This window comes from Pseudophryne corroboree, chromosome 6 (genome assembly GCF_028390025.1).
Source record: "Pseudophryne corroboree isolate aPseCor3 chromosome 6, aPseCor3.hap2, whole genome shotgun sequence".
In the NCBI taxonomy this organism is placed as follows: Eukaryota; Metazoa; Chordata; class Amphibia; order Anura; family Myobatrachidae; genus Pseudophryne; species Pseudophryne corroboree.
In genome coordinates, this window is record NC_086449.1 from 556570906 (window position 1) to 556583003 (window position 12098).

The 12098-nt window shown below is 47.9% G+C and overlaps 1 protein-coding gene across 5 annotated transcripts in view; it reads right to left on the reverse strand.

Annotated features, from left to right (window-relative positions):
* Window positions 1-12098, reverse strand: part of TMPO (thymopoietin) — a 70514-nt gene that overhangs the window by 21924 nt on the left and 36492 nt on the right. For all 5 annotated transcript variants that reach the window (XM_063927739.1, XM_063927740.1, XM_063927738.1 and 2 more), the window contains exons 2-4: window positions 8838-8964; window positions 8592-8741; window positions 7785-7882 (exon numbers count right to left, since the gene is read on the reverse strand). In XM_063927739.1, coding sequence (XP_063783809.1) covers window positions 7785-7882; window positions 8592-8741; window positions 8838-8964 — 375 coding nt within the window. The remainder of the gene's footprint in view (window positions 1-7784; window positions 7883-8591; window positions 8742-8837; window positions 8965-12098) is intronic.

Below are 12098 nucleotides of genomic sequence, written 5' to 3' on the forward strand. Positions count from 1 at the left end.
AGGAGCCAGTACACACCAGGTAGTCCTAAAGCTTTTTACTTTTGTGCCCAGTCTCCTGCGGAGCCGCTATCCCCATGGTCCTTTCGGAGTCCCCAGCATCCACTAGGACGTTAGAGAAATAAGATTTTACTCACAGGTAATTCTATTTCTCGTAGTCCGTAGTGGATGCTGGGAACTCCGTAAGGACCATGGGGAATAGCGGCTCCGCAGGAGACTGGCCGCTATTCCCCATGGTCCTTACGGAGTTCCCAGCATCCACTAGGACGTTAGAGAAAAATGAATGGAGAAATATGCCAAATTCATAATATGGGCCAGAGCATTGTTTCTCAAACTCGCAGCTCATGTTTTTGAGTACACTTAAGGTGTATGTACACGGAGCGATTTGGCTAAGAATGTTAATGCATATAGGGGGTAATTCCAAGTTGATCGCAGCAGGAATTTTGTTAGCAGTTGGGCAAAACCATGTGCACTGCAGGGGAGGCAGATATAACATGTGCAGAGAGAGTTAGATTTGGGTGTGGTGTGTTCAATCTGCAATCTAATTTGCAGTGTAAAAAATAAGATTTTACTTACCGATAAATCTATTTCTCGTAGTCCGTAGTGGATGCTGGGGACTCCGTCAGGACCATGGGGATTAGCGGCTCCGCAGGAGACAGGGCACAAAACTAAAGCTTTTGGATCAGGTGGTGTGTACTGGCTCCTCCCCCTATGACCCTCCTCCAAGCCTCAGTTAGGATACTGTGCCCGGACGAGCGTACACAATAAGGAAGGATATTGAATCCCGGGTAAGACTCATACCAGCCACACCAATCACACCGTATAACTTGTGATCTAAACCCAGTTAACAGTATGACAAACGTAGGAGCCTCTGAACAGACGGCTCACAACAACCCGATTTTTTTGTAACAATAACTATGTACAAGTATTGCAGACAATCCGCACTTGGGATGGGCGCCCAGCATCCACTACGGACTACGAGAAATAGATTTATCGGTAAGTAAAATCTTATTTTCTCTGACGTCCTAAGTGGATGCTGGGGACTCCGTCAGGACCATGGGGATTATACCAAAGCTCCCAAACGGGCGGGAGAGTGCGGATGACTCTGCAGCACCGAGTGAGAGAACTCCAGGTCCTCCTCAGCCAGGGTGTGCCCCTGACCAAGTAGCAGCTCGGCAAAGTTGTAAAGCAGAGACCCCTCGGGCAGTCGCCCAAGATGAGCCCACCTTCCTTGTGGAATGGGCATTTATATATTTTGGCTGTGGCAGTCCTGCCACAGAATGTGCAAGCTGAATTGTACTACACATTCAACTAGCAATCGTCTGCTTAGAAGCAAGAGCACCCAGTTTTTTGGGTGCATACAGGATAACAGCAAGTCAGTTTTCCTGACTCCAGCCGTCCTGGAAATCTATATTTTCAGGGCCCTGACAACATCTAGCAACTTGGAGTCCTCCAAGTCTCTAGTAGCCGCAGGTATCACAATAAGCTGGTTCAGATGAAACGCTGACACCACCTTAGGGAGAAACTGGGGACGAGTCCGCAGCTCTGCCCTGTCCGAATGGACAATCAGATATGGGCTTTTATGAGACAAAGCCGCCAATTCTGACAGTCGCCTGGCCGAGGCCAAGGCCAACATCATGGTCACTTTCCATGTGAGATATTTCAAATCCACAGATTTGAGCGGTTTAAACCAACGTGATTTGAGGAATCCCAGGACTACGTTGAGATCCCACAGTGCCACTGGAGGCACAAAAGGGGGTTGTATATGCAGTACTCCCTTGTCAAATTTCTGGACTTCAGGAACTGAAGCCAATTCTTTCTGGAAGAAAATCGACAGGGCCGAAATTTGAACCTTAATGGACCCCAATTTGAGGCCCATAGACACTCCTGTTTGCAGGAAATGCAGGAATCGACCGAGTTGAAATTTCTTCGTGGGGCCTTCCTGGCCTCACACCACGCAACATATTTTCGCCACATGTGGTGATAATGTTGTGCGGTCACCTCCTTCCTGGCTTTGACCAGGGTAGGAATGACCTCTTCCGGAATGCCTTTTTTCCCTTAGGATCCGGCGTTCAAACGCCATGCCGTCAAACGCACCCGCGGTAAGTCTTGGAACAGACATGGTACTTGCTGAAGCAAGTCCCTTCTTATCGGCAGAGGCCCTGAGTCCTCTGTGAGCATCTCATGAAGTTCCGGGTACCAAGTCCTTCTTGGCCCATCCGGAGCCACGAGTATAGTTCTTACTCCTCTACGTCTTATAATTCTCAGTACCTTTGGTATGAGAAGCAGAGGAGGGAACACATACACCGACTGGTACACCCATGGTGTTACCAGAACGTCCACAGCTATTTCCTGAGGGTCTCTTGACCTGGCGCAATACCTGTCCAGTTTTTTGTTCAGGTGGGACGCCATCATGTCCACCTTTGGTCTTTCCCAACGGTGCACAATCATGTGGAAACAACTTCTCGATGAAGTCCCCACTCTCCCGGGTGGAGGTCGTGCTGAGGAAGTCTGCTTCCCAGTTGTCCACTCCCGGAATGAAAACTGCTGACAGTGCTATCACATGATTTTCCGCCCAGCGAAGAATCCTTGCAGTTTCTGCCATTGCCCTCCTGCTTCTTGTGCCGCCCTGTCTGTTTACGTGGGCGACTGCCGTGATGTTGTCCCACTGGATCAATACCGGCTGACCTTGAAGCAGAGGTCTTGCTAAGCTTAGAGCATTGTAAATTGCTCTTAGCTCCAGTATATTTATGCGGAGAGAAGTCCCCAGACTTGATCACACTCCCTGGAAATTTTTTCCCTGTGTGACTGCTCCCCAGCCTTTCAAGCTGGAATCCGTGGTCACCAGGACCCAGTCCTGAATGCATAACTGTGGCACTTTAGTAGATGAGCACTCTGCAGCCACCACAGAAGAGACACCCTTGTCCTTGGAGACAGGGTTATCCGCTGATGCATCTGAAGATGCGATCCGGACCATTTGTCCAGCAGATCCCACTGAAAAGTTCTTGCGTGAAATCTGCCGAATGGAATCGCTTCGTAAGAAGCCACCATTTTTCCCAGGACCCTTGTGCAATGATGCACTGACACTTTTCCTGGTTTTTGGAGGTTCCTGACTAGCTCGGATAACTCCCTGGCTTTCTCCTCCGGGAGAAACACCTTTTTCTGGACTGTGTCCAGAATCATCCCTAGGGACAGCAGACGTGTCGTCGGAGACAGCTGCGATTTTGGAATATTTAGAATCCACCCGTGCTGTCGTAGAACTACTTGAGATAGTGCTACTCCGACCTCCAACTGTTCTCTGGACCTTGCCCTTATCAGGAGATCGTCCAAGTAAGGGATAATTAAGACGCCTTTTCTTTGAAGAAGAATCATTTCGGCCATTACCTTGGTAAAGACCCGGGGTGCCGTGGACAATCCAAACGGCAGCGTCTGAAACTGATAGTGACAGTTTTGTACCACGAACCTGAGGTACCCTTTGTGAGAAGGGCAAATTTGGACATGGAGATAAGCATCCTTGATGTCCAGGGACACCATATAGTCCCCTTCTTCCTGGTTCGCTATCACTGCTCTGAGTGACTCCATTTAGAATAGGTCTCACCGAGCCGTCTGGCTTCAGTACCACAATATAGTGTGGAATAATACCCCTTTACTTGTTGTAGGAGGGGTACTTTGATTATCACCTGCTGGGAATACAGCTTGTGAATTGTTTCCAATACTGCCTCCCTGTCGGAGGTAGACGTTGGTAAAGCAAACTTCAGGAACCTGCGAGGGGGAGACGTCTCGAATTTCCAATCTGTACCCCTGGGATACTACTTGTAGGATCCAGGGGTCCACTTGCGAGTGAGCCCACTGCGTGCTGAAACTCTTGAGACGACCCCCCACCGCACCTGTTTGTACGGCCCCAGCGTCATGCTGAGGACTTGGCAGAAGCGGTGGAAGGCTTCTGTTCCTGGGAATGGGCTGCCTGCTGCAGTCTTCTTCCCTTACCTCTATCCCTGGGCAGATATTATGGGGACGAAAGGACTGAGGCTGAAAAGACTGTCTTTTTCTGCTGAGATGTGACTTGGGGTAAAAAAGGTGGATTTTCTAGCTGTTGCCGTGGCCACCAGGTCCGATGGACCGTCCCCAAATAACTCCTCCCCTTTATACGGCAATACTTCCATGTGCCGTTTGGAATCTGCATCACCTGACCACTGTCGTGTCCAGAAACATCGTCTGGCAGATATGGACATCGCACTTACTCTTGATGCCAGAGTTTCGCATATATAGAAATGCATCTTTTAAATGCTCTATAGTCAATAAAATACTGTCCCTGTCAAGGGTATCAATATTTCCAGTCAGGGAATCCGACCAAGCCACCCCAGCGCTGCCCATCCAGGCTGAGGCGATCGCTGGTCGCAGTATAACACCAGTATGTGTGTATATACTTTTAGGATATTTTCCAACCTCCTATCAGTTGGCTCCTTGAGGGCGTCCGTATCTGGAGACGGTAACGCCACTTGTTTTTATAAGCGTGTGAGCGCCTTATCCACCCTAAGGTGTGTTTCCCAACGCGCCATAACTTCTGGCGGGAAAAGGTATACCGCCAATAATTTTCTATCGGGGGGAACCCACGCATCATCACACACTTCATTTAATTTATCTGATTCAGGAAAAACCACATGTAGTTTTTTCACACTCCACATAATACCCTTTTTTGTGGTACTTGTAGTATCAGAAATATGTAACATCTCCTTCATTGCCCTTAACAAGTAACGTGTGGCCCTAAAGGAAAATACGTTTGTTTCTTCACCGTCGACACTGGAGTCAGTGTCCGTGTCTGTGTCGACCGACTGAGGTAAAAGGACGTTTTAACGCCCCTGACGGTGTTTTAGACGCCTGGACAGGTACTAATTGGTTTGCCGACCGTCTCATGTCGTCAACCGACCTTGCAGCGTGTTGACATTATCACGTAATTCCTTAAATAAGCCATCCATTCCGGTGTCGACTCCCTAGAGAGTGACATCACCATTACCGGCAATTGCTCCGCCTCCTCACCAACATCGTCCTCATACATGTCGACACACAAGTACCGACACACAGCACACACACAGGGAATGCTCTGATAGAGGACAGGACCCCACTAGCCCTTTGGGGAGACAGAGGGAGAGTTTGCCAGCACACACCAAAAACGCTATACTATACAGGGACAACCTTTATATAAGTGTTTTTCCCTTATAGCATTTTAATATATATATACATATCGCCAAATAAGGGCCCCCCCTCTCTGTTTTAACCCTGTTTCTGTAGTGCAGTGCAGGGGAGAGCCTGGGAGCCTTCCCACCAGCCTTTCTGTGAGGGAAAATGGCGCTGTGTGCTGAGGAGAATAGGCCCCGCCCCCTTTTCGGCGGGCTTCTTCTCCCGTTTTTCTGAGACCTGGCAGGGGTTAAATACATCCATATAGCCTCCAGGGGCTATATGTGATGTATTTTTAGCCAGAATAAGGTATTATACATTGCTGCCCAGGGCGCCCCCAGCAACGCCCTGCACCCTCCGTGACCGTTGGTGTGAAGTGTGTGACAACAATGGCGCACAGCTGCAGTGCTGTGCGCTACCTTCATGAAGACTGAAAAGCCTTCTGCCGCCGGTTTCTGGACCTTCAATCTTCAGCATCTGCAAGGGGGGTCGGCGGCGCGGCTCCGGGACGAACCCCAGGGTGAGACCTGTGTTCCGACTCCCTCTGGAGCTAATGGTGTCCAGTAGCCTAAGAAGCCAATCCATCCTGCACGCAGGTGAGTTGAACTTCTCTCCCCTAAGTCCCTCGATGCAGTGAGCCTGTTGCCAGCAGGACTCACTGAAAATAAGAAACCTAAAAACTTTTTCTAAGCAGCTCCTTAAGAGAGCCACCTAGATTGCACCCTGCTCGGACGGGCACAAAAACCTAACTGAGGCTTGGAGGAGGGTCATAGGGGGAGGAGCCAGTACACACCACCTGATCCAAAAGCTTTAGTTTTGTGCCCTGTCTCCTGCGGAGCCGCTAATCCCCATGGTCCTGACGGAGTCCCCAGCATCCACTTAGGACGTCAGAGAAATAAAGCAGCCAGTATTAACCCTGCCCAGAAATAAAATAACCCACCCAAATCTAACTCTTTCTGCACATGTTATATCTGCCTCCCCTGCAGTGCACATGGTTTTGCCCAACCGCTAACAAAATTCCTGCTGCGATCAACTTGGAATTACCCCCATAGCTCCATGTGTACACAGCAGTTACTGCCTACTATATCCCCATTGTATCTGCACTCCAGTGGCCCCTAGTGGATGAAGGAGAAATGTAAAAGCATCCCCCTATTTAAAGGAGTTATTCAAAATCGCCCATAGCCAAAATCGCTTGCACACTTAGTCAATATTGCTGGTAAAAATAGTCAAAATCGCCTACTGCCAGTTCAAGGTTAATCTCTCAGACAAAATTGCTCTGTGTGTATGCACCATTAGAGTACAAAGCTGGTGCATAAAAATGTGAACTGTTATGGGTCCCCAAGAACAGAATTTGAGAAACAGTAACACTGGGGTTGGAGCACAGACGAAAGCACCCATCAGCTTCCGCTATGATCTGCAATCAACAGCTGCTAGCTTGGTATCAGCCCTTAGGCAACCACAAATACCTCTGCATACCTGTTTGAGTCTACCTCATTTTTCATGCAAACATTGCAGAGCAATTCAACCGTTGCTCCATTCAGGCACATATACAGCCGGGGCGACGCACTGCAACTCGCAGCATCCTGAGGTGCAAGCTGAAAAGTGCAAAAACTATGTGGTTTGGGCGCTGAAACAGGAGTTTCATTGGACCATTACATTTGGGCACCCATAGAACAAATGAATCTCCCTCATGCAGTTACTGTATTTGGTCTGTGTCTGTACACATTTACACTCTCCTAAATCCAAGTATAGTAGTGTTCACACTAAGCTGTTTTAGCAGGGCGCCGCTCCCTGCCCGATTTTTTTAAGGGCAAAATCCGCCCTGCCCTTTCTGCAGCGCCCTGCTAAAACAGCCGCCCGCTTCCTGCCCTCCCAACGCATAAAGATGCCGTGCACATGCGCACGGCATCCATTCACACTGTGGGAGAGCGCTTGGGGGAAGCCCAGCACCTCCGTAGGTGCTGGGCACGCCCCCAACAGTGACGTCGCTGGCCGACCACGTCCCCTGTAATAACGTCTGTGGGCCGCACCGCCCACTTAAATGACGTTACATGGCCATGCCCCCTGATTTGAATGGTCACGCCCCATTTTTGGACGCGTGCACACACACGTGCCCCCGCTGTCTGGCGCTCTGCCCTCTACAGCTTCTAGAGGGAACACTACATAAGGAGAAGCAAGACCAGATGTTGTACTACCTTGCACATTTTATGCTATGCCCAACTACGCAGGAGGCCCTAAATTAATCTACCGCACAAACTATGGTTAATTTTGTTAGAACTCAATTCACCTACCAGTAAAACTGGAACATCCAGAGGAAACAAATGGCACACATGAAAAGTGCCCCCAATGCAGAGACAGAGTAATGCTAATCATGGTGCACCTTAATAGACCACAAATACGGTTAAACCTATTAAATAAAATCTGAGTACCTTTTGATTGTCACGCAGATCAGCGGACATGTCAGCAAATATTCTTGATCTTTTTGAATTACTAACCAAAATCGTTTTGTTTTAACAGTAAAGTTAGTAACATTGTGTTGTCAAGCATCAAAACTTTAAAATTTACTGATGAATGTTGCATTATAATTCCCAATGGTCCAAAACCTTACTTACCTCATTTTCCTCTGGTCTTTTGGACCGAGATGATACTTGAGCCTTCAGCTTGCCCCTCAATGGCTCTCTTGTCTCAAGTGTCAATTCTATCTTGGGATCTTAAAATAGGGTTCAAAAAATAGAAATAAATTACCATTTTAATAAGCTTGAGACCCTTCATATTGGGGCAGATTCAATTAAATGCAATGCGCATCGGCACAGTGCTCAGCTCCACACATTGCAACTTGCCAGATTTCACTTCATGCCTCTATGGGGTGCAAGGGAAAATCTGTGATGCTAATGGACTCGATGTACCCATCACATAGAATTGAATCCCCCACCTTCACCAACTGGGTGTCACATACTGAACCAGCCTGATTCATCATATTTCGACAAGGTACCACCAGAATTTAATTACTGGTGTATGCAGATGCTATACACCACACATTTCATGGCACTGCACAACAGATCAGCATTATGAAGCACTGTAAGTGAAGATGGGTTGGTATCGGTTGATCGACGGTCTCACCATACTGACGCCAGGAACCCGTCTGTCAGATGGCCGGCAGGGGTGGGGCGAGCCCAAGAAGCCCCTTGTGGTCTCGCTGTGCCACCACAGGTTCTATTCCCACTCTATGGGTGTCATGGACACTCACGAGTGGGAATAGTCTGTTGGTCGGCATGCCAACCGGCGGACTAGTGAGTGTTCGAGATGCCGGCGCCGATATTGTGAGACCGCTGGTCACGTAACCGCATCCCATGAAAATAGATTTCTTTTTTTGTACCAGTGTTTACATGTATTTTTTTTTTTTACTAGATATAACATACCTTCATTATCACTGTATTGTCTAGAATCTGTGTTTCCATTTTGCTTGTTATTGTCTGCAATAGGAAAATCTGCTACAGAAGGAGTCATAGATGTGAGTTGCTGTTCCTTAATCTTTAAAAGCCTTTGCTCATAAACTTTTCTTGTACTGCCTGAAAGACATTGGAAAATAAATGTACTAAGACAACATAAAAAGGAAAAACAAATCTTTCATTGAAATGTCAAGTATAAATATTTGCAAGCCATACCTAAAATAGGCCCAGGTTTTATTCCATACTTAAGTAGTTCCTCCCTCAGAGCATCGTTACCAAGTTCAGTTACATCTGGCTCAATTTTCTCCTCTTCGCTTGGCTTATCTGTCTTCTTAGTTGCTTTCTTTAAAAATAAAAGTAATGCATATTGTATTCTTTATAGTTGAATGCAATGTTATTATTCTATGTGAAAATATTTACATGTACCAGTTTCTACACAAGTCTTCCTTTCAATAAAAGGAACACTATAAACTAACATATGAATTGGCTAATTACCGCACCAGGCGATTCAATTAGCAGGGATTACTGCACATATTAATCACCAAGGGTGTACTTTCCTTCACAGCCTCAGGTGTTGCAAGGAAAAACATGTAAGAGGAAGAGGAAGAAAAAAAAAAAAAAAAAAAAAGCACCATTGGGGGCTTTACATGCAAGGAAACCTGTTGATTAGTGCGCGTTAACCCCTGATTTACTGCACAGTGAAAAGGCCATTTAATTGAATACCTGTTCCCCACACAGCACAGTAATCAGCTACGGGGTAACCCTGCAGCTAATCGAATTCACCCCTCAGATACAAAATTTATCTTAAGATTTGTTTCAAGGAATAACATTATACATAATAGGAGTAAAGTGAAGCAAAACTCTTTTAGGAGCAGCTAACTTTACTGAAGGACATTGCTTTGATCAAGTATGAAGCTTTGTGAACACATTGTAAACACTAAATATAGGATGAAAAAGAATAATAAAAAAAAAAAAAAAAAAAAAAGATTTTACTCACCGGTAAATCTATTTCTCGTAGTCCGTAGTGGATGCTGGGCACATCTAAAGAAAGCTTTAGGACTATCTGGTGTGCACTGGCTCCTCCCCCTATGACCCTCCTCCAAGCCTCAGTTAGGACACTGTGCCCGGAAGAGCTGACACAATAAGGAAGGATTTTGAATCCCGGGTAAGACTCATACCAGCCACACCAATCACACCGTATAACTCGTGATAGGAACCCCGGTTAACAGTATGATAACAATGGAACCTCTGAATAGATGGTTCGCAATAACAACCCGATTTGTGTAACAATAACTATTTACAAGTATTGCAGACAATCCGCACTTGGGATGGGCGCCCAGCATCCACTACGGACTACGAGAAATAGATTTACCGGTGAGTAAAATCTTATTTTCTCCGACGTCCTAGTGGATGCAGGGGACTCCGTAAGGACCATGGGGATTATACCAAAGCTCCCAAACGGGCGGGAGAGTGCGGATGACTCTGCAGCACCGAATGAGAGAACTCAAGGTCCTCCTCAGCCAGGGTATCAAATTTGTAGAATTTTGCAAACGTGTTTGCCCCTGACCAAGTAGCAGCTCGGCCAAGTTGTAAAGCCGAGACCCCTCGGGCAGCCGCCCAAGATGAGCCCACCTTCCTTGTGGAATGGGCTTTTACAGATTTAGGCTGCGGTAGTCCCACCGCAGAATGCGCAAGCTAAATAGTGCTGCAAATCCAGCGCGCTATAGTCTGCTTAGAAGCAGGAGCACCCAGCTTGTTGGGTGCATCCAGGATAAACAGCGAGTCAGTTTTCCTGACTCCAGCCGTCCTGGAAATATAAATTTTCAGGGCCCTGACTACGTCCAGTAACTTGGAATCCTCCAAGTCCCTAGTAGCCGCAGGCACCACAATAGGTTGGTTCAAGTGAAAACCTGATACCACCTTCGGGAGAAGGTGAGGACGAGTCCTCAACTCTGCCCTATCCATATGGAGAGTCAGGTAAGGGCTTTTTCATGACAAAGCCGCCAATTCTGACACATGCCTGGCCGAAGCCAGAGCCAACACATGACCACTTTCCATGCGAGATATTTCAAATCCACGGTTTTAAGTGGCTCAAACCAATGTGATTCCAGGAACTCCAAAACCACATTGAGAACCCAAGGTGCCACTGGGGGCACAAAAAAGGGGCTGAATATGCAGCACACCCTTACAACGTCTGAACTTCAGGCTGACATCCTTCCTGGCTTTGATCAGGGTAGGAATGACTTCCTCCGGAATGCCTTTTTCACTCAGGATCCGGTGTTCAACCGCCATGCCGTCAACGCAGCCGCGGTAAGTCTTGGAACAGACAGGGCCCCTGCTGCAGCAGATCCTGTCTGAGTGGCAGAGGCCATGGGTCCTCTGAGATCATTTCTTGAAGTTCCAGGTACCAAGCCCTTCTTGGCCAATCCGGAACAATGAGTATAGTTCTGACTCCTCTTTTTCTTATTATCCTCAGTACCTTGGGTATGAGAGGGAGAGGAGGGAACACATAAACCGACTGGTACACCCGCGGTGTCACTAGAGCGTCCACAGCGATCACCTGAGGTTCCCTTGACCTGGCGCAATATCTTTTTTATTGAGGCGGGACGCCAGCATGTCCACCTGTGGTCTTTCCCAACGGTTTACCAGCATTTGGAAGACTTCTGGATGAAGTCCCTATTCTCCCGGGTGGAGTCTGCTGCGGAAGTCTGCTTCCCAGTTGTCCACTCCCGGAATGAACACTGCTGCCAGTGCTACCACGTGATTTTCCGCCCAACGGGGAATCCTAGTGGCTTCTGCCATTGCCCTCCTGCTTCTTGTGCCGCCCTGCCTGTTTACATGGGCGAGCGCCGTGATGTTGTCTGATTGGATCAGTACGGCTGGTTTTGAAGCAGGGGCCTTGTTTGGCTTAGGGCCTTGTAAAGGGCTCTTAGCTCCAGAAGATTTATGTGAAGTGAAATCTCCTGTTTGGACCACAGCCCTTGGAATTTTACTCCGTGTGACTGCACCCCAGCCCCGAAGGCTGGCATCCGTGTTTACCAGGACCCAGTCCTGTATTCCGAATCTGCGGCCCTCTAGTAGATGAGCCCTCTGCAGCCACCACCGCAGCGACACCCTGGTTCTTGCCGACCGGGTTATCCGCTGCTGTATCTGGAGATGGGACCCGGACCATTTGTCCAACAGGTCCCACTGGAAAATCCTTGCGTGGAACTTTCCGAATGGAATTTCTTCGTACGAAGCTACCATTTTCCCCAGGACTCGTGTGCATTGATCTACCGACACCTGTCCCGGTCTAAGGAGGCTTCTGACTAGAGATGACAACTCCTCGGCTTTTTCCACTGGAAGAAACACTTTTTTCTGGTCTGTTTCCAGAATCATTCCAAGGAACAGAAGACGTGTCGTCGGGACCAGCTGTGACTTTGGAATATTGAGAATCCAGCCGTGCTGTTGCAGCACTTCCCGAGAAAGTGCTACCCC